This window comes from Simochromis diagramma, unplaced genomic scaffold, assembly GCF_900408965.1.
Source record: "Simochromis diagramma unplaced genomic scaffold, fSimDia1.1 OVJJ01000802.1, whole genome shotgun sequence".
Taxonomy (NCBI): Eukaryota; Metazoa; Chordata; class Actinopteri; order Cichliformes; family Cichlidae; genus Simochromis; species Simochromis diagramma.
The window spans coordinates 8286190-8309477 of NW_024387492.1; the positions used below are offsets into that span (position 1 = coordinate 8286190).

The window sequence follows — 23288 nt, forward strand, 5'->3', positions numbered from 1 at the left end:
TAGATTTGTGAAATACACCAACAAGCTAACACAACCTATAAATTGATTGAATATAAACAAAGCAATATTTCCCAACACCTTTGATAACGATTCCAAAAAATCAGCAGCAATTAATATGACAACCATAGTCGCTTCGTTGGAATATCAAATCCATTTTCAAACAAAATATTACAGCCAATTCTACAATAACAACAAAATTAGATACACACAGATTAAGGACATATAGATGACAGGAATTTACAACACAGCAATCACGTTCTATATATATATATTTTACCCAAATTCCATTAGCAGAAGTACATTTGTGCTCCTGTGTATTTGCTAAAAAGATGCATTTGTCATCTGCCATTTTCATTCTGTCCGAAAAGAAAAAATCCTAGTGCAGACTGAATTATAGTAAAACAAAAACGTACCGTATGCGGAACCCAGTAGAATAAATCTTATATGAGCAGTAGAGTAACTATTGGGTTTTTTTGTTTTTTTTGTGCAGACTGGGAAATCAAAATGGCACCACTGAGAGCTGAGTTCTGCTGTAAACTGTGTGGATTTGAGGTGCTGGCTGTAGAGCATTTTGAGACTGCACGTTTGTGGTATGCAGGATCTCTCAGTCAACTGGAAGGCTAAAGCCAAAGAGTGGACTCTTAGTCCACAGCGGTAGCACCTTTTTAAATGTATTTATTCAGCACCAGGTTATGAACAAAAACGTAAAGAAGGAATAAAAGTTTTAAAAAAAAAAAAAAAAGAAAACAAAAATGCACCGTTTTTTAACATCTGAACATTCTGCCCCTGTGGTCAAACGGATGGTCATGACACAAAGGTATAGACTCGAACCAGGTCAAACACTACAATGGCCTGTTGCTACACATTAATGCAAAAATCAGAGGGTTTCTTGTGCAGTCGAGAGCACTTGCATGCTAAATGCTGAGGGTCACCTCACGATGAGTCATAAAGGCATGCTGGGAGGTGGTAGAAAATCCAGAAAATGAGGTTATTCAAAAGAGAAGCAGTGATTGGGCCTGTTTCGTGATCATTCCATAGTAAGAAGACGTAACAACTGATTTTTTGCGCTTTTTGTCGTCAGTTTCTTCCACGTTGTATTCTAAACGCAGGCATTTTTGTTTTGGCTAGAGGACGTATTGTTCACACAAGACACAGAAAACGACACAGAAAGTTTACGCCTTAGCACTACAAATCATTCATAACTGCAAGACAGAAGAAGATGTAAAGGCATAGACGAAAGTACAAAAACAATCATTGGCCAAATCTTTCGGTAACTTGGCTGGTTATCTGCGACCGTGACTCTCCATCAAACACTTCAGAACTAACGCTTTTAAACGGACTATTAACTGTTATATTGTTACTCGCCGAATCAGCTGGGGTTGGCGTCATACTCGAAAAGATGAGGAACCCTGGGTTCAAGTACAGAAGATGTTCAGTATTGCCGTACTTTTTCTCCTGTGTCTTTGACATAACCAATTACTGGGTTTCACACAATACCCATCACTTGATTCTGTCACACAGTAAAGTCCAGATGTAACACCATAATGAGGAAACAGCGCAGTCCTCGAGATGACATCTTAGATGAAACTGTAAGACTAAATAGCACTGTCAACGGAGGTGTTAGCTCACAGAATTGGGAACCTGGCTTGATCTGGTTTAGGGTGGGAAAGGGGTCACAGACAGGAAGAATATTGTTTGGTGTTATCATCTTGGTGGGTGTGCTGGCACATGAAACAAGTAAAGAAAGACATTGGCATTTGTTTGCGGACCTGGCTGCCATGGCTGGTTCGAAGCACCCAAAGTAACAAGGCACAACAAGGACTGAGAAGAGCAAGCTTTGCTGTTCAAATCCTCTTGCTGTGTTTTGTGGCTCTCGGACGATGTGGTGTTTGGAAGGTAACCTAACAGAAACTGTCCTGTGCGAGGGATTTCTCTGTGACCTTGTTTATGGTATAAAGTGTGGCAGCCTGAATGCTACACGAAATAGTATACTTCCTACTCCCGCTTAAACCTGTGTGTAGCTTAGCTCTTGAAACCCGTGTATAATTTAAAGAACACAAGAAAAATACATAAAACGTAAAATCCGCTTATTATCTGGCTTCTAGCTAATCATTGTTACTAGTTACAGATTGTGACAAAGTGGTGATTGCTCTGTAGAAATATTTAAAATATACTGCATGTTCTATAAAAATCCAGAATTGTACATATAGACTCTTTGTAATTACTTTAACTGTCATTACTAGGGATGCACCAACGTAATGAACACTGGTATCAGTAGCAACTAATATCGGCATATCTGCAAAAAGAATTCTCTTTACCAGTTGGAGTGGTCAATATTCACCTGTTCTGTGATGACTAAGTGAAAATAAATTGTAAGTATAGATATCTTTGACTCTCTGGCGTAAAAGTGATAATAAATAACAACAACGTGGAAAACATTGGTATCGGCATTAACGATCAGTGCATCCCTAGCCATTATTATGCTTATTTTAATGACACGGTTACGCAGGCGTAAATATTCTGCGTCACGTGTCAAGCACCACTAAATGAAATGCAGCCCAGTTGTACATAATCTTGTTTTTGAATCTATATAATACTGTCATTCCACACACAACCACACATGCACACAAAAATGAATGAGTCACAGTGTATTTGCACCTGATTTGGACATGTGTCCACTTCTGGAAAAGGTCAGCAGTGTTTAGAAAGGATGCACTATATGCCAGGCAGCCAACTACCACAAAAAACTGCCCCTACGCCCGTTAATCACAATGAATAATCATTCCCACGAAGGAAATGAATAAATAAAAATGTGCAAACCATAATTTAGTGGTACAGTCCCAGCCGAGGAGTCGTCTAGGATGCAGTATGTTAAGGAAAAAAAATGGAGACCCTTGAGGACATGCCTGGAGATGAGAACTGCATTGAGACACCCCTGAGTCAGCTGGTTCAGTGGTCTTGTTTTTTTGGTCCTGAGGAACCCCTGTATTGGCTGTTTTAAGTGTTTTTTTAATTGTTTTTTAGATTTTTTTAGTTTAACAATACTTATTATTCATTATTTACTTATTAATGAACTATTAACATGGCTGTTCATTCACTACAACATAGAGGAACTATACTCTGGCTACTGTGGTAAACAGTGAACAAGTTGGTTATTTGCATACACATGTATATCTATACATATGGTGTGTCGGATGTTTGCTCCAGCCTAGCTGACCCAACAGCTCTCAATTACTCAGGGCTGAACATCGCTTTTACGCTGAAGGGTAGCAGACCCTGGATGTTGAAGCTCTTGGTCATGGCAGTGTACCTCATTGCATGTTCTCATGTCAGGATCTCAGTTTGTTTCAGCCTCAACTACGCTGTTCAGTTACCAGAGAGTGTGAGAGTGTTTTCACGGGAGCGCACCAAGGCCCGGCACCGCAGAGACGGGGAAGAGGGCGAAGCAGCAACCGAGGATGGAGCCGAACAATCGGCAGGAGAACAGAATCGTGGGAAAGGGCTGAGGACACACACATGCACCCAGAACCGTTCAAGCATACTTGATAACACTTCAGCACACGCCGGGCCAAACATTCACCTTTTCACACGATCATTCAAGGAATCATACGTAACTTCAATCAGGCCCTTTGCCACGATCTGCCCTCGTGTTCTTTTCCAACCCTGGCAAAAACCCTCTTTCACCTTTAGCCCTGAGTCACATGGTGTCTGCCTTTTACAGTACGATGTTAGCAGGCACGTGAGGCCACAGCAAAGCAGAAAGCCAGTGAGCCAGGGGGAAAAGGAATCTCTGTGTTGCGTAGAGCTCTTGGGCATCCCTTGTTGGGTGCATTTGTACTAATGCCTCATACTAAAGTCATGCCAAACACTACAATGTAAAAAACACACATTATATACGTATTCAGATGAGTCATCGAGTAAATAGATACAATTGAAGTATGAAAAGCATTCTTTTTTTTTCTCATGAATTGTAGCCCTCTCTAGAAATGTTAGTCGAGCTCCTTTGACTTCGAAGGATCACTGCGTTCACTTCTTCGAGTGAATTCAGTGTCTTCCCTTGGGTATCGGTTTTGGAGAGCTCCTGCAGATTCAGCAGGAGATGTATTTAAGTGTATAATTGCTGTACAGCAGGCCTTTAGATGGCACACGTTTCGCACAGACTCATTCAACTGGTTCAAGGGGGGAGGGCAGAATAAATTGGAAAGACAGTACTGTAAGATACGATTTGGCTTTGTTTCAACTGCGATATAGCAGGTGTCAGCACAGTTGCCCTGTACACCCATATAAGAGCATCATCTCTTTTAGGGCACACTGATGTTGAGGAGAATATACCTTTAAACATGGCGATGTTAAAAAAAGTGTGTGTGGCAAAATATAAAGCTATGTCAGTAACTATCAATGTGGACACAAATATGCACTGAAGTATAGTAGCACAGAAATATCTTCTCAGACCTCTTTTTTCCCCCCAATAACCTATTACAGGGCTTTGCAGCCAATAAGTGTGTATTACCTAAACCATTTTTTTAAAATATAAAAACAACATAGGGAGGTTGAAAAAGGATTCAAAAGGGAATGGTGGAGGATTCCTTGAAGGCTGTCTCTGCACTTTGCTCCTTCACTCTTTGTTAAACACCTCTAATCTTTTTTGTGTTTGGAATGTTTTTCATATGATTTTCTACTTCCTCACAAATTTAGAAAACGTTGTGCTCATTTCTACTACAGTCCCTTCATTGTGTTTTGTTATCTCAAGTGCTGTCACAACCATATGGGGGGAAAAAATACAATTATAAGTTAAGGCATGCTGTTGGAGCTTGCCTCCACTGGAGGGCAGTCTGTACTATAAAAATGGATTGTGTGGGTAAAACTGATTGAAGGTCAGTGTGCTTTTTTTTTCTTCCATGCAGGCTGTAGTTTTGATTTGAAATTTGTAACAAAAGTGGCATAGCTGGGACGCTCTTGTGCCATATAAGCTTGCCGAAGGGAGATATATTCAGAACTGTGTCTTTTGGAAAAATTTGTGATTGTGTGCATTGTTAGAATTTACAGAATCATTAAAGGAATTTTAGGCTGAGGACTTCGTAAACATTATCATATAGTTCAATGAGTTACATAAAGAATGGTGGTAAATGTGGGCATATGCAAAGACCTGCCCCCTCTCCTCCATCATTCCCAGCAGGCTTTGCGCAAGTCCCGGGGACATACAGTATGCCCTTCACAAGTATTCACAGGTTCAATCACCAATACAGTATAATGCATTAAACACATTTCATAATGAAACATTCATATGTTATCTACACTCTCATACATAATCCCCCTCTATCAGTGCAGAGGGATTTGTTTATATCACATAACATATTTTAGGTTCATAATTTTCTCTCTGTACTGTATGTTTATTTCCAAAAATAAATCATGACTGTGTGTTTAGACTGTCTTAACAGATTTCCGGTTGACAAAACACACATCTCCTGCAGGAAATTGAGTGACCACGGATGAGAGAAGGAAAGAGTCGAAATGTGGGATGGAAAGAGATCATATCTGGAGAGAAGGAAAGGGGAGAAGTGAAAGAAAATAAGAGCATGTTTATCATATTGTGGATGAGGGGATGACAGAGCTGTGGGAGAAGCCTTCAGAGGGAGGATTCATACTGCAGGAGTTCATAAAGAAGTGGACCGTCCCTGTACCTGATGCCCACCGCATTAGGGCTGACATACTGAAGCACATTTATGGTCCTGCGCAGGCGCCGATCCACAAAGTGCGCATCCCAGGCTGGGTAACGTTTTCTGGGCATGTCTATCTTGATGAGTGGACCCTCAGGTCGGATGGGCCTACCAGCTGCATCCACAGGCTCTGTGGACCTCACCTGGAAAACTGGAAGGCAGGTGTCTGTGGCTGTTTCGTCTGACTCCACATGTTCCCCTGCCAGACCCCGTGTTGGAGTGGCCTGGGAGCCACGGGGCCCTGGTGTGGGAGCCATCGGCTCAGCTTCAGGGGGTAACGGAAGGCCCCACAACAGCTCAGCACAGCAGGAGCTGGCCAGCACCCTCAGTCGGGGGCCCATGGGGTGTAGGACCCCGTAGTAGAGAACCATACAGGCCACACCTGAGGCAAAGCACAGGAAGACGCCGCAGAGGGCAAAAGAGGCATAGGCGTCAGTGGTGGCTGGGTCGCGATACGCATACCAAAGGGAGCTGAGGATGGCATTTTCTAACAGTACTACTGTGTAATAGGCCACCATTCTGTACCGTGTCCGGCCCTCTCGTACATTGAACCAACAGAAGACATAGACCACGGCCACCACCATGTTGAACAGTACCTCCTCCCACTTGGACATGCAGAAATCAGTGCCGCCATGGATGACCCAGAAAGCCATGGCACACCAATGGAGCACCACAAAAATGCCAAAGTAGATGTGGAAAACAGAGGCAAAGAGGGCAAAGGAGAGCACCCGTGAAGAGATGGTAAAAAGGCGCCAGAACAGATGCACCAGGGCACCTCTGTAACTCATGCTCTTCTTGTCGTCACGTGAATCACGCAGAAGCTTGTGGTAAGAGGCTAGCACCCATGCCAGGGACAGGAGGGAGGACACGGCAGAAAGACCTAGAGAAAATGAAAGGAGAGAGGAAACAAAAGCAGAGGAAAGCTAAGAATTAAAAAGATACTGACACCTACCGACAGATGGTTCTAAAAACATCCGAGAGAAGTTTCCAGTTTCATCTTTAAGCATGAATCATAACCTGAAGATTTATGGTTTTATCCTGGACTTGCTGCTGTTCCTAGCAAACAGTATGTTTTATTACATCCAAAGCAATCCATCACATTTTTTCAAAGGCATATTATTACCAGGATGATCCCACGTCATCCAGTCAACACAGTCTCCTTTAAGTGCACCAATTCAGTTTCCTTAAGACATATAATTGTACAGACAGCAGATATGTCGGAGCAGTAACCTGCTGCATGAAAAATGATAGAGTATTATCTGCAGAGCAGAAACATACTGTCTCTCTGCAAATGTATTGATGGCGTTTCTAAAGACACCCCAGCGGAGAAGGGTATCACTTGTTATGATTGAATTGCCTTCCTTGGGGAACTGTATTCCAAGAGAAAACTAGAATTGCAAAAGAGGTTTCAGTAACAAGAGTGGTGAGTGTTGGAAACCTGATACAAGTGGTGAAGACTGCTGGTAACACTAAATAAGCTGATATGTGAACTCCACAAAAAATGGACTGTCGCTTGGAGATTATGGAGGCATGTGACGACCTCGGTACGTGTTTGATGCATTACACACAAAAAAAGAAAATGTCTTGAACTGTCAGCAAAATATCAGAATCAAATGTTCCTCATGCACAGTCTTAGAGAAGCCCTTACACTGCAGCCACTCAGTCTTGTTGCTCTGGATCATGATGCAGAGCTGCAGCACCAGCTGAGGGGCGCTTTCTAAGAAAGTCTCCAGCAGCCGCAACATGTTGACATCGGCATACTCGTACATCATAGCCCAGTAAAAACGCCGCTGGTTCTCCTTCTGCCGGTGGCTTTGAATGCCGAGGTACATCGTGCGGATGTATCTGCAGAGAGAGAGAGAGAGAGAGAGAGAGAGGGGTGGAGGAGGTGAAGAATGAGACAGTTCCAGCGTTCAAGTCTTTTACGGTTTACACAATAATAAATACTTTACATTATTTATGCAAAACAGGCAAAAATGTAAGTATGAAATCACTTTTTTTGACAACACTAGAGGGCATTCTTAGCAGCACTAAAAAATGGAAACATATCTACATGCTTTACCAGCAATATATTGATGAGTTCTGTGCCTCAAGCTAACTTTTGCTAGTCTTTCTCAGAGCAGTGCGCTGTAGAGTTAAAACTGATAAAACAGAAAAAAAAGAAGGAAAATAACCATGGTAACCTATCCTAACAGTCTAAGAAATTCATTGCTTATTTTATTAGGCACAACTGTTAAATCTAATACACCACAATCCAATACAACATTAATACAACTTTATGAAGTTCCTTCAATTTCAGTTTTTGTAGATATGATAGTTTGTTTTTTTATTATTGGGGTCATATTGGGTTTATATTTATATTACACAGAGAATATGTTAATGGGGTGGACCCAATATCACAAACACATTTAAAGATAATGCAGGTAAGAACGGCTCGCTGTGATCTAATAATAAACAAAGTAACATGATCACTTTTTGAGAATTACAGCAAAAAATAGAATCACAGGTGCATCTAAATACATTTTTGGGTGACTATGCTGTATATCCAACTGTGTAATCACATAATCAGCTCTTAATGCGGAAAATTCGATTTTCAGATTGCTAACAGATTAAGTAGACTTTAATGGTTCAAATATTTAATGGATCTTGCAAAACCTTGTGAATTTTCAGTGATAAAATTGTGATAAAACAAATAATCAAACAAAAAGAATGATTTGTAGCATAGACGGAGCCCTGTCTAAAGCAGAAAAACACACCACTGGTATGATCGCATTGAAAAAGCACGATCATCTCTCTGGCCTTCGATGGTGCGGTGATCGAACTTGTTATGAAAGTAGGACACGGATAGTAAGCAAGGCAATAATAATAATAATTCTATGTCTGCACATGACTCATATTGTCAGCTGGTGCAGTGGCTACTTTCATGACTGAAGGGGTTTCATAATGGTGAAGTGACTCTGATGAAGCCGGAGAATTAGGTAATGCAGCTGAGATGTGGAAGGTAACTGAATCTCACTTCTGGTGCAATCATACCATGCCACGTTCAAATTATAATGAGATTTCAGAAAGTTATCCAAGTTCAGCCTTGTATGAGCTCACTGACATCCCTACTGTGGTCAGGAACGTCTCACAACACGCTTAAAAATCCTCTGTGGAAATATCAATCCACCCAACAGAACAAAAAAAATGTAAAACAACAAAATCAAAGCAGGGCTGTTTCTTCTTTCTAGAGAAAACTGTTATCATAAATGACTTTGACAGTTATAGTGGTTTATAGTTATCTTAACAGTCACTTCCTCTATTGCATATTGGGTGGTAGCTGCAGGGTCTATCTGCCTGAGCTGGCAGAGTGGCCAGATAAATCCAGCACTTGATGTGAAGGCAGTCAACCGAGGACAATAGTGTAGCAAGGACAGAAATAGACTAGACAGTAGCACTCCCCCAAACAAACAGAGAACCAAAGGATCTAAATGCAGCTCCTAAAAGTGAGACCCAAATTCACTGCAGCGTAACAAACACAACTAGAAAATGCTTATGAGTGGTTTTCAGCATAATTAGCTTTTGCATTTGGGTACTGGGTAAGAGATTACTGTTTAATTTGAAATGCGGCTGAGAACAGTGCACTGTAAAGAATGCATTTGTCAAATAGAGTCTGACTGATTTTGGTCACTGTTTTGAAGGAGATTCCTCCTTACCATAAAACTCCAATTAAGAGACAAGACTTTCAGTTAAATGTGAGAACACTTAATATACATATGGTACATAATTACTTGTGCTCAAGCTGTAATTGATGACCTCTATATATGCTTTGTTTCCCCGAAATGACAATATGATTATCCTCCAGCATAAGGATCTGTGTAGTGTAGCAAAATGAGGGTGTAGATACACAGCTTTATATCTCAGGATAGGAGTCTTTGGCCCATCAAATGTAGCAATGTAGCAATATTTTAACATTCCTTTAGTAAAACCTGACTTCTTAGTGAACGTCTTGACTCGCTCTTTCACTACATGACACAGTTTCCATTTTTTTTCAGGTCTTGCTGTTTTAACACAGCATAATCACTGTCTTACTGTAGGCCATCCCAAATTGTGCTGCAATTGTATGGCCAGTACTTTGTTATATTACCTTATTCCACTTTATAAATCTGACATATGTACATGACATTAGACAGCTGATAATGCTACACTATTTAATCTGCAAAGAGGAGATAAGGAGGAGTTCAGTATGCATATTATGCATATTAAAACCAGTGTATGAGAAATGTATGAGAAACATTAAAAATGTCTGCTTTTTCTGCTATTTTTGGTCTTTTAAAAATGAAAATATTAGGAATATTTAATCATATTTTGTAATTTATACCCCAATAAACAAAACTTTTAATGATATATTAATGATGCATTTTCACTTTGGCTAAAACATAACTGACAGCGCAGGACAAAAAATCTTAATCTGCAGACTTTAGACACTAGCTGTATAATGAGGTACATGTTCATGGTTCAACAGTAGGTTTCTATAGGTAGCTCATACTGTCATTAGCAGAATTGAAAATGTGGTTGACAAATAGAATAAAAATGGCATAAAACATACATAACCATGAAATACGCATACAGTATAAAGTTTTTGAACTTACTGTAATAGATCTGTTCTGTTCTTAAAGTTGTTATATAAAGCCCTTCCATGCAGTGGGATTGCATGGAGTAATGGAGTAAAGCAGAGCTAGATCTGGCTTGGCAAGGAAATTAGGAGCACAGGGATGAAGGTTTTTCTCAGGACAGTGGATAAGAGGAACAACAGAGGGGCAAAATGGGCAAGTTTTTTGGCATCAATAGCTCTGGGCTGCAAGAGGCACCATTATATTCAGAGGTAAAGGCTGGCATTCCGTGACATTTTCTGTGAGACTGGTAAATGTCAGATGGAACAAGTCAACCCCACTCCCTCACTAATGACATGCCACAGAGACCTACACATACACAGGCCCTTTGTCTCCATCCCCCAGTTTCCATTAGCCTGTGTTCCATAGATACGTCTCACTAGTTTGTAGTGCCACCATCAGAAACTGTAATCTTCATGGCCTTCATAGCTTGCGCACTTAAAAAAAATCTAGAAATGAGCAGCTGTGGTTAGCCACAGCAGTGTTTTAGCTAAATGCTACTGCCAGCATGCTAACATGAGTGAAATAATGCTAGCAGGCTGATGCTAAACAGGGTCACCATCACAATTTAGCATTGGCACTTTAATACTAGTGGCACTAGTCATTAATGTTGTGGTTTTCCTTTTTTCTGTGAGACATATTGTGGCACCACAGTGGTGCAGTGATTAACACTATCAGCAAGACTCCGCTGGAGCCTCCCTGTGTTGGGTTTACTTGTCTGCGTGGGTTCTCTCCAGGTGACCTGGCTTCCTCCTACAGTCCAAAGACATGCATATTATGTTAACTAGCGATTCTAAATGGACAATATGTTTGAGTGCTTGTCTGTCTCTCTGTTTTAGCCCTGCAATGGACTGCCAACCGTCCACTGTGTACCCCACATCTTGCACTGTGAGAGCTTGGGTAGGTTCCTGGCTAAAAATGGAGGTCAAAACTCCAGTCCCTGAGAAACAGCTTAATTACGCATGCTAGTTGAGCTTCAGTTTTTGAAAAATGACCAGAACTGAGAAAAATCTGGGTCAACAAAACAAAACATGTCAAAGAGAATATTTAATGAAAAGGTTAAAAAAAAAAAGTATGACACATTTTAATGCCCAAAGACAACAGTTGACAGGTGACAAAGTACAGGTAGAAATAATCACTTGGAGCAGACACTCACAGGGGTGAGAAAACAAAGAAAAAGGGGAAGCAAAAATGTTAAAAGAAAGTGATTATCTAACTAAACTAAGTGACAATAAAAATTAAAGATTGGACCTATAAAAAGCCACAGACAGGATGTGTAGGAAACAAAGAAATGGAAGAAAAACTACAATAATGGGACAGGAACTAAAAAGAAACTAAATGACAATATTTTAGCCCTTAATTTATTTTTAGACTGCTTCAGCACGTCTAAGGACACAAAACTAAACCACATCTGTCATTTACTCTCGTCTGCTGTTTTCGTTTCTCAGAATAAACTCATACTGCCTCGGATTCAGCAAAAAAACTTGTAGAGTTAAACACTTTGGGTTTCAGGGCTGTCAGAAAAATCCAAGCTCACTTCATCATGTATCCAACACACACACAAACACATAGCACGTTCCCTTCCTACAATCTCACACACATCCTGCGATTGTGATGCATACTGTTAACACTCCCACTGTGCCTTTTCAGATGTAGTAACACACAAACGTCTTCTGAGAAAAAAGCGTGCGCATACACACAAAGATGGATACATGATTGCGCACACACACTTGTCAGCACGGTAGGTAATAGGGGGGGGATTTCCTTTCTTTTTCCAGGCACATTTGTCAGACGGATCCATCTCTGCCCCTCTCTCCTCGTCCCCTTCCCTTCCTGACCCTCTCTCCACTTACGCTGGGGTACTCCTCGAGTCCCTGATGCGTTTTCCTCTCCCCTCCTTTCCCTTTTAGGTCCATAGCTCCTCTACAGGGCTCCTCATGAATTATTTGTGGTGAGATCATAGCGATCACTCATGGCTCGTTAGGCAGCGTACGCATGGCCTAACAGCTCAATGCGAAGCCGGGGTCATGTTCCAAGACCAGCTGTCTGCTATTGCTGTCAGAGTGCAGGCAGCCATTAAAAGCTCCCATCACCATGGCACGTTGCACCCATGTATACAATCACAACCACGAGGTCTTTCTACCTTTTAAATATACTAACCAAACCAAGACGGGAGCGCTAAAGGACAAATCCAGACACTGAACTGTATTATTTGTATGACATCTTGAGATCAGAGCATGAGCTGCTGTAAGAGATGGGTGGAATGACAAACCCACACCATGTGGAAGACTTGGCTGCGTTTTTCCTCCTTCTCCTCCAAAGTCATTGACCACTGAGTCATCCAACCACCCTTACACTAATCTCTCGAGAGTGCGGTTAAAAGGATCACACACAAACACACACGCACCTTGCCAAGTTTAACAGCATCTGTCTTCTCAGTCATGCTCGTGGGAAGGCTCAGCAGCTCAGGCTGTATTCATATCTTGTCATAGGCTGATTCATAAGACAATCACAAGCAGCATGAAGCAGAGCTCATGCATCAGCTGAAACAGGTGGGATTCTTGCAGAACACTAAGCACAGGGGACATGTAACATACGCAAAGTCTGTGGGTATATAAAAAAGTGTGTGTGTGTGTGTGTGTGTGTGTGTGTGTGTGTGTGTGTCTAAAGTGGAGGCAATGCCAGCTGCAATGAGTCACACCCTGAGTCACTCCATGGGGCCACACATCGACTCTCAATGAGGCTTAAACCTCCTTTATCAGAGAGTTTTACACCTCTATTCCTCTTGCTTAATATCTTTACTTTTTATGCCTTTCTCTTTTCAGAACACTTATACACTTTCTTCTGGGATGGGATTAAGTTTTCTTCTGTTCTAGGCAAAGTGGTTATAACACGTACTACTTCTTCCAGCACCAGCCTTCATGAATTTAACTGTAGAAAACGTCCCATTGCGAGTCCATACTTTCACAATATTACCACAACCTTGAAAATTCAGTGTATGTTGAGACCTGTTATAACAACCTCAGTAAAACTCTCAAATAGCACTTGCAACAATTATTTAATAATTAATGTATTAATTAGCCGACTGACAGAAAATGAACAAAGCCTAATCACTGTACTGACTAATTATTATTAGATAAAAATGGTCTTTAAAAAAACAACAACAACAAAAAGAAAAAAATGCCAGACATTGCAGTTTTTTGAAAGGAAGATTTACTGATTTTTTTTTTCTCTTTTTCCATTTCAGGCTTGCAGAAGGTGCTGGAGGTAATCCCAGGTGTTATAGGGTGAGAGGCACTGTACACCCTGGTACACCCAGGTCACCAGCCTGTCACACCACTACTACAGAGAGACAGACAGCCACTGTCACTCACATTCACACCTACAGCCAACTTAGAATCACCAATTAACCTGAAAGTACCTGCAGAGAACCCACACAGGCAGAGAGAGAGAACATGCAAAGAAAGAAAGGTCCACATACCGGTAGATTCAAAGCCCTTAAACAAACAAAGAAACAAAAAACAAGGGGGCTTTAGACTAAAACTTGGTTTTGGATGATGGTGATGTTGTTTACTGTTAGATAAAAAAGTACTATAACATCCATCCATCCATCCATCCATCCATCTTCTTCCGCTTTATCCGGGGCCGGGACACGGGGGCAGCAGCCTAAGCAGAGAAGCCCAGATCTGCCTCTCCCCAGCCACTTCCTCTAGCTTATCCGGGGGAACACCAAGGTGTTCCCAGGCCAGCCGGGAGATATAATCTCTCCAGCGTGTCCTGGGTCTGCCCCGGGGCCTTCTCCCATTGGGACATGCCCGGAACACCTCACCCAGGAGGCGCCCAGGAGGCATCCTTGTCAGATGCCCGAATCACCTCAGCTGGCTCCTTTCGATGTACTATAACATAACAATTTATTTTTTTGTTCAGTTTATCTCTTTCAGCTTGTACATCCTTCTGGCCTTTCTAACTTTACTGGACAACCTTTCCTATCATACAGAAAACTGAATATTGTAACTGAAGACTCAAAGTCACACTCAGACTTTCACAGAATTTTCTCGTGTGTGTGTTTGTATATGTATGTGTGTGCAAAAAAAATTGTGGGCCTCATTATGAACACATATACCAACACTAACTCCAGAAAAATAGTTTTGGGAATGCACAAAGTGATGTAACACACACACAATCTCTTCTTTACCACAGTCGCATACCATATGTGAGCACAGGGATGGATGCTTCTGTCTTGCACAACATCTCACGGAGATGTCAGCAGGGGCAACAAACAGATAGCTGTCTATGTATGATTGGCTACATAGCATTAGCATTACTTCTAGTCAAGCATCAGAAGTAATGCTTGACTTCTGAAGGAAAACATTATGCTTTCACTCTACCAGTTAGGTCAGTACGGGTCTGCTCGTTGCTCAAGGACATTTAAGGAGGCCGTCTTCTGAATCAGTCAGTTTTCTTTTTCTTTTTGCCCTTTCCAGTCAATGGAAGTGTCACAACTCTGGCAGGAGCTTAACAGTGATGTCAGTGTTGTGTTATTCATCAGTTGCCAATTTGTAGCATGCCAGTGAAAACTGTTACAGCAAACATCTCTTCCAGTCAACATTTTAGCTTCCAGTAGGGAAAAAAGAAAAGGGGTCAAAATGTTTTTGTTTTTTATATGTTAACATTTCCAGCACTTATAGGATTTTTGCACTTTCCAGAAACACTTTGTGGTTCAGTGCGGCTCAACTTTACAGCATACACTGATCCTATATCAGATATGTATTTATCCTCCTTAGGGTGAAGAATAGCCCTGGATGAAAAGCTGGTAGAGTTGAGTAGAGATGAGTCCCACAAGCGAGTCAGATACACTTACATACAAACACACACCGATGTGTGACCAGTGTCTTCGGGTGATTCTGACACTGAGAGGTGCTGGAATTTTGAATGGAGACCAGGTTGACATGATGCAAGCTGAAAGCGACGGGGAGCGGCAGGCTGAGATGCGAGACGCTTTGTCAACTCTGCTCCGGCTTGTCAGTTCTTAGAGTTTCTAATGGTTAACCAGCTCTGACGTTTCGACTAAATGTTATCGCTGTAATTGTAACACGTCTCACACACACACAATGTTTCATGTGGTCCGTTTGTGATTTACGAGGAATTTCTTTGATTTTTGAATTCATTTTGTTGGATCAAAACTGGCTTTAGTTGTCTGAGTTTAGTCATGAAACTGAAGACAAAAACAGCGGACGCTCACAACAAATCATTCTTACTGTTTTTTCAGTCCAGTGAGAGCAAATGTTCAGCATTCAGCAATTGGCCACCACCATCATATCTGTCATTCATTATTACAAGTATTGAAACCTGGCAATAAATTCTCAACAAACTTTACGTGACGGCTACATAAAGTCCAGTTCCAGCAGTAATATAATCAGTTTGAGCTCTTTGTCTTTGTATCTGGATTAATTAGCCAACAAAATATTTACCAATACAGTTACTTGTTGTAAATTACAGAAGGTTTGTGATTTACAATTATGGCATGTAGCCTCACGGTTAACTCTGGGTTTTCTATACTGCACAGGTAGCTCACTTTTTAAAGAGATGCATCGCCATGGTAACTAATGCTACAAACCTAGTTCCAGATTAGAGGTCAACACTAAATCACCACCTACTGACCAATCAGTGCTCCAGAAAATACCATTACCATTCATCCATGGATACCATACCATCCATACCTGGATCATCCCTTGGACCTCTGGGCGTGAAGTTTTTAAATAGCGACTTATGTCTTTGTCTTTCCCTGATAACCATCAGTAATAAATATATATACTTTTCCTATTAGCTCCAAACTATTTTACAACAATATTATTGTTCTATAAACATTAAACAGGACATGTACACTGTACTTGTTGAGCTTATATCATATTTGCACACAAACATATGATAACACAAACATAAATATTCACAAAAGTGTATATTTGAATACAGTTTTTATATTTAATCTTTACTTTTAGACTGTTAAACACTAATGAGTGTGCAGCTGAGAGAATAAAAAGTAAAATAAATTAAAATTATTTAATCATTATAATTTTTAAATATTTACTATATATTATAATTAATCAGATTCTCATTTGTGTTAATGACAGTCTTTTAAATGAGAAAGTCAGTATTTTTGCTTAGGTTTTAGTCCTAGATTCTAGGACTACATTAAAGACATAGGATGTAAGTTTCTAGTTTCTAGTTAGCTTGTTAGCATTCATGTAGCTAATGACTCCAGCTCATTAACCTGCCCTTGTTCTGTAATAAATTGGTATTGCTATAAAAACCCAAACTGAAACTTAGCATCCTCAAAACTATTAATGAAAATGTATTATATTGTGGTTCTTTACTTGTTTTCCAGTTATGAGTCCAAAATAAAAAAATCTGCATCTTCTGGTCCTCTTAGTAAGACGTAAGTTCTATTTTGTCATGATGCCATCTGACAACTGAGGAAGCCTAAGGTGATGTACCAGAGATATACATAAAATAAATAAATAAAAAATTGGCCAGATAAGAATCTTATCTACTGCAGCTCAAGTTTAGTCCGTTAACTTTATAATTTATATGTTTTAATCAACCTAACGAGCAAGCAATTCTGCACATCATAAACACTAATTGTTACGTTTAACCATCAGAGCTATGCTATTTTTTGGTGGTACCTTTGTGCCATTTTGCGTAGGTTTGGAGGGGGCATGCAGCTAATGCTAAGGTTGACGTGGATTTTACTATGCAGAGGTCAACCGAACATCACAAATGGGAGACGCATGGAAAAACATCGAAGATACAAACATATAGCCTAAAGGTACAGATGGTTGCTGCACTGAATGTTTTTATTTGTTTCTAACAATGGAAGATAAACCTACTCAGTCTCATTTCAGCTCTTTCCACGTTATAGACTATGTGCACGTTAGCATATGCTACTTCCGGTGCGGAAACTCATGTGGGGAGCTTTGTTTCCGGTGTCCTATTCGCGCCCTGTTTACGGTCCAAAACAAGTTAAGCAAATGAATGAATCAAGCGGCGATTTACATTTCTATAGATGTCTCGGGCATTTACCCAATATATCTGTAAATGATGTTCATCGACTTGTCGATATTTTCCCCCCGTGCCTCAGAGCAAAAGAGAAAAGGGATTCAAATGTTATATTTCTCAGTATCTGTAAACAGCGGTCCCTCGTTTATTGCGGGTGTTATGTTCTAAAAATAACCAGCGATAGGTGAAATCAAGTAGCCAATTTTATTTTTTGACGGTGCAAAACGTTTCGTGGACATCGTGGACATACAGCACTGCATTTCAGAGTCACACTGCTAGCGATCGATGCAGCGATTCTGTACTGTATAGTGTACAGGAGAGACGTCACGGAAGAGATCGTCTGCAGCAATCAGGACGCAGGACACAATGTGATGTAAAAAAAAAAATAAGCATGCAAACTTGCACTAAAAAATCCACGAAACAGCGAGGTGAAAGGTGAACCGCGTTATAGCGAGGGACCGCTGTAATTTTGAAGGTAAGTCACAACATACGCTTCATAAATACTAATGTATAGAAACCAGCAATCGTTCATTTTTTGTGTGGCTTTTTTTCACGGTTTGTTAACATGCTGTGTAGGTGTGTACTTGACTAGCTGATATCGACATAACGGGGAAACATCTGGTTTGACTATTCTTCACCTGTAGTTTGAATGCTGAACATTTGCTTGTTTAAATCATAATAACTGTCACTATACAGAGATGTGCTTCTGAATGTGGACGATGTGTCTTCTGCATGCAGTAATGCAGTTCTGCTTGTGTTGAGTGATGTAAACAACTGATCGATCTAAACTCTTTAAACGTCAAAACTGATCATTAGATTTTTTTATGACACAACAGTGGTGAGTGTTCCCACCTTCTCCTCTTTGTAACTTAACGCGATCTTTCCGTTTTCGAGTTTTGGACATGATTTTGGAGTATATCTTCGCAGTAGTGATTGACCGCAAAGTAAAGCTACCGGAAATGTACAACCCCACATCCGGTCTCAAACCAGGAAGTTAGCATTTTCTCGTGCACAGGGTCCATAAGTTCGCCATTCTCCCTGGCTTTGCCGATGGATCAACAACACCACAAGAATGTCCCACAAACCACCTGTTTGTGACACTGCCCCCTGGTGACAGTAAAAAGCAAAAACATGTAAATGTTCAACCAATTAAGAACTTCTTGGCTTAATATAATAGCTCCCCCTTCTGATAGTGCAACGTCTGCATGAATGTCCATTTCATGCTTTGGAGAGGCAAAGCATGAAACAGACAAGGTGGACTGGCATGTCTATTACACATTTTGACGTGACACTGGATTGAAATGTTGGTCCGTACAGCTGTTTGTAGGTGACCACTATAAAACCACATTGGATCCTTTAGTAGTAGAGTGATTTACCAGATATAGTTTACAAGGTGAAAAATCTTCTTTCTGTTGTCTCTTAGGCATCCTCCACAACAGAAATAGAGGTAGTTAGCATTGCTCAGATGTAACCCAGCACAGACTTCTATTAGAAACACAGAAGTACAGTTGTTACATGGTGACAGTATCGGGGGTGTACGAATAAATTCATCATATGCCACATGATAAGATATGAATGTTTCACCAGCCCTCCCCCTTCTATCTTTCCCATACTGTCTTAGATGTCTACATTACTTTCTGTGCTAAAAGTTAGACACCATCTGAAATATGAAACCAGGGGATGCTTGGTTTATTCTAGCTTTAAGAACTGGCTGCAAATCTTCTAAACAAACACTAAAATGTGAAGAAAAATCTTTCTTACAACGTTAAACCCTTGGAACAAAACCAACTTTGCGCTGACTTTAATCATGTATATTAGCGTTCCCCTCTGCTATACACATTCTCTTTTCCTTTCTGTGCAGCCAGTCATTTGTCACCATTAGGAACAGTCCTCAGGTACCCCAACCCAATAAGCTGTGATCATGTGACATGATGCAGCCACTTAGATTAAAGGAAAGCAGAGAGAAGGGGGTAAAATAAGAAACAAGACAAAGGGTTATAAGGTGACCATGTTTGGCAGACGAGGAGGCAAAAAAGGAGCAATAGGAGAGATAAGAGGAGGAAAGGTAAGAGGAGAGAAAGAGATTTGGTCACCTTGCCTTCAGGATGGATGCCAGCCAGAGATTCAGAGTGATAATTTGAGGTCAGTAATGGACGAAAGCATGACAAGGATAAGGATGTGCAGATTGAGCTACTGATTGCTTCAGCATCCATCAACAGCACCGGGGCTCTCCAGCATTCAGATGGTTGATCAAATGAAAGGAAGGCTTAATTAAATCAATTAGTTAATTCAATCAAAACTACATATTTCAGCTTTAAAAATGATCCAATGCAGATTAGAAAAAGACTAAAAGCGTACAACAAATGTGCATCCTTGAAGCAGCGTGAAGTGCCAAATCTAGAAGTTCTATAATTTATCCATAATTCCTCAGAAACATGGTGATAATCGGTCCAAAAGCTGCCACACAAGCTGTTAAAAGATAAATAAAGAAATAGACATGAATGCTCACTATTAATTAGTGAATCATTGGGATTTTTTTTTCAGTACTGCCTTAAAATAGCAACAAATACAAAATTTTGCATTTTTACCCCTAGCAAAACCATTTAGCTCATCCATAGTTGCTTTTTCATTTGTTTTTGACCTCTTAAAGATGAAAGCGTGAGCTGCAGGGATATTTCAGAAAGACCTCAAACTCATTACAAATTGCAGCTGATATCACAGCTCTTCATGTCAAAGGTCCTGTTGAATTTTAAAATAAGGCGCACACACACTCACACGTGTTGCTATATGAGATCCACATCAACTGATGACAATTTTGATGTTAGGAGCTTAAATAGTAGGACAGGGAGTTCTTTGAGTACAGTAGTTTGTTACTCTGTATCATTTTCCTACCTCAAACTGCCTTTTTAGTGGGAAGCACCCTGACAGCTTAAAGCGAAATCCCGCTTTACTCTCCCTTTCCCGCGGTCTGTTTTTCAGTCTCCTCGCCCCTCCTGCACTGTTCTTGTGGCTGATCTACAACTAGAGAACAAGCGAGATTATGTACGGATTAAGAAGAAAGGCCTGTCCCACTTGCTTTTCAGGGACCCAAAAAAGGCCCATGTGGAGGCTGGCTTTCATTCAGCATCTGTGCCTCTGACACTTGAAGTTCACGTGTATTGCTCTTAAGACTATAATTAGCAGGGCTGGCTTATGGTGTTTAAATGCTTCCTTGACTTACTGACTGATTGAGAGTTCCCCGTGTAAATCTACCAGTACTATCCCATACTCGAGAAATAGACTTCACAGCAGTTTTTAAAAAAAAAATTATTTAATTATTTATTTATTTTTTATTATTCTGGGCTTGCTTGCAGTTTAGGTGGCATTTTGCATTTTTCGAGCCCCAAAGATAATGCAAGAATGAAGGCGAGAGTCAAGTCAGCATGCAAAGAGGAAAAGAGGGGTGGACACGGGGGCTGAGGCCGTGGAGATAACACCGAGCGAGTGGAAAGAGAGCGGCCAAGAGGAAGGGAGAGGATAGAGAGAAGTGACAGTGTGATGTAGTGACAGAGGAAGTGCAAGAAGGCGAGCAGCAGCCAAAGTGGCAAGACAAAGACACAAGGAAGAGCTACATGAGGTAGAAAAGAACCTGGGGAGTGAGAGGACAGTGAGAGGAGAGGAGTGAGAGAGAATGAGACCCAGGAGGTAAACTAATCACTGAGCACGCAATGCAATTTTCTGGCTCTGTGCCTCCACCCCGTCATACTCCTCCCTCCTTTGCACTCCCTCCCACCATGCACCCCCCCCCCCCCTTCATCTCGGGGGCTCTTTTTACTATTCCGCTCACACACGCTGTCTCTCGCTCCTCTATCTATCAGGCTGTACCATTTCACTGTCCCCCCTCCCCTCTCTCTTCTGTAGTACCGCTCTGTAATTCCCTTTGGCTCCCAAAAATGGATTGATCCACTCTGGCCATCAGCATTTCAAAAAATATGCTGTGGATGAAGGAAGAGGGGCTTCTAATGGAGCGACTTGGGTGATTCTGTATCATGTTTAAATGGCAAAATGTATTATTTAGTGCTAAATAAGGTTTGGGGGGTTTTTAGGTGAGGGCTGTTTTCTTCTTTCTGTGATATGGCTTGTTTGTGATAAATCGAGTGATTGTGGAAAATACAACAACAGGAGAAGGGAAAAAAATGATGTAAAACAGCATCTGTGCATGTGTGTGCGTAGAGTGTGTTTTCCCCCAGGCGAAGGAATTTAGGAAACGTTTGATATCGCAGCAGTAAAGGTTTAAAGTGTCTCGAGTCTCTCTCCCGAGAGCGGCGGCGGGCGGCTGCCTGCCTCACTGTTTTGCAGCGCCTTGATGATGATGATAGATGTTCACTCCAGACATGCAAATACAGCAGGCAGCTCCATAGAACCGCGCACATGCTCCCACTCACAAACACACGCACACAGGCACACATACCAGCTCATGTGAATGCTTAACTATAATCAAGTCATCCATTCATATATTAATCTTCCATTTATGGGGAAATAACCCTGAGAAAATGCAGAAAGCTCCCGCTCACAGCAGTCTCAAACCTGCCTTTTTTTCACAGTCGCGCGGGATGAAAAGCAATATTAGTCATATAACGTGTTAATTTGAGAGATAGGAATGCTTTCTCAAGGAGAAAGGTGTAAATGTGTGAGGAAAGTGAGCAACTCATTATTGACATGCACTATGTCACCTCATTCATCACAAATGAAACTGCTCTCACACTGCTGAGGCACACAGGGACACACAGCCATACAGGTATAATGTTTATCATAACGCAACAAAATGTAGACATTGTCTGTTTCGCAGACAAACACACAAAAAAACCGCGTTCATATTCAGACAAATTCAACTTCAACTTTGGCACAGATCCACATATCCTTCCCTGAAACATGTAATTAAACCCTTAAAAAGCCACCTAAATACTTGCACAGCTACCATCCTTACTTTCAAGCAATAAAAAGCCCAAACGTACACACACAGACACAGTAACACATACACACACGCGTTCACACACGATCAGATTTTTACACCAGGCTTCACACCATCACACAGCGCCACTATGGGAAAGCCCTGAGCCCCATTGCTAACCTGAGGGGATCTGGTGACACAAAGCATATGTGTTAGCCTCAACTGCTACTCTGTGACAGGCCCATTGAGTATAACTTGTTGTGACAGATCAAAATATCTGCCTTGCAGGTGCAGGGAAAAAGACAGACAGACAGAGAGTGAGAAAGTGAAAGAGAAAGCATATTACATTGTCATCAAAACAAAAAAGGTGTTTTAGTCATACTGGAGCGCTTTCAGGTTACCAGTAGGTACTATTGCAGTTGGGCACAGCAGACTGCGATGCAAATAGCTACTGACAATGAGGAAAAAATTAAAAGTCATCACAGTTCCCACAGAGCTGCAGTGGGGGAAAAAAATCTCTCCTGCCTTTTGCAGCATTTTCTCCCCTCATAAACAGCTTCCTCCCATCACCCAAAATTTTTCTAACACAATATGATATAAATCCTCTGAGACAGTGGACTAGATTCATGGTGTCAGCTTTTCCAGCTCTTAAAAACGCTTGCACACAAACACACACAGGGAGGCAGTCATAACACGCATGTACAGCTGAGATTGGGAACTCCTGGGTGCCTTTGCATTTCTGGGCTATTGGGGGATGTAGATGGATGATAGGAGGAAAAAGATGTGTGTGTGTGTGTGGTGGGGGGGATGGGCCAAAATCGATAGTGGTATCCTGAGAACCCATCCTTTCCTCAATGAATCTATGCAGGGGAGAGTGGATGCTGACAGGACAAAGCCACCTCCAGACGCTAGAGCGAGGCCTCATCCCCATCT

The 23288-nt window shown here is 41.2% G+C and overlaps 1 protein-coding gene across 1 annotated transcript in view; it reads right to left on the reverse strand.

Moving 5' to 3' along the window:
* Positions 1 to 476: 476 nt before the first annotated feature.
* xkr6b (XK, Kell blood group complex subunit-related family, member 6b) overlaps positions 477 to 23288 on the reverse strand; it is a 67602-nt gene continuing 44790 nt past the window's right edge. The window contains exons 2-3 of the mRNA XM_040017207.1: positions 7366 to 7562; positions 477 to 6597 (exon numbers count right to left, since the gene is read on the reverse strand). Coding sequence (XP_039873141.1) covers positions 5627 to 6597; positions 7366 to 7562 — 1168 coding nt within the window. The 3' untranslated portion in view covers positions 477 to 5626. The remainder of the gene's footprint in view (positions 6598 to 7365; positions 7563 to 23288) is intronic.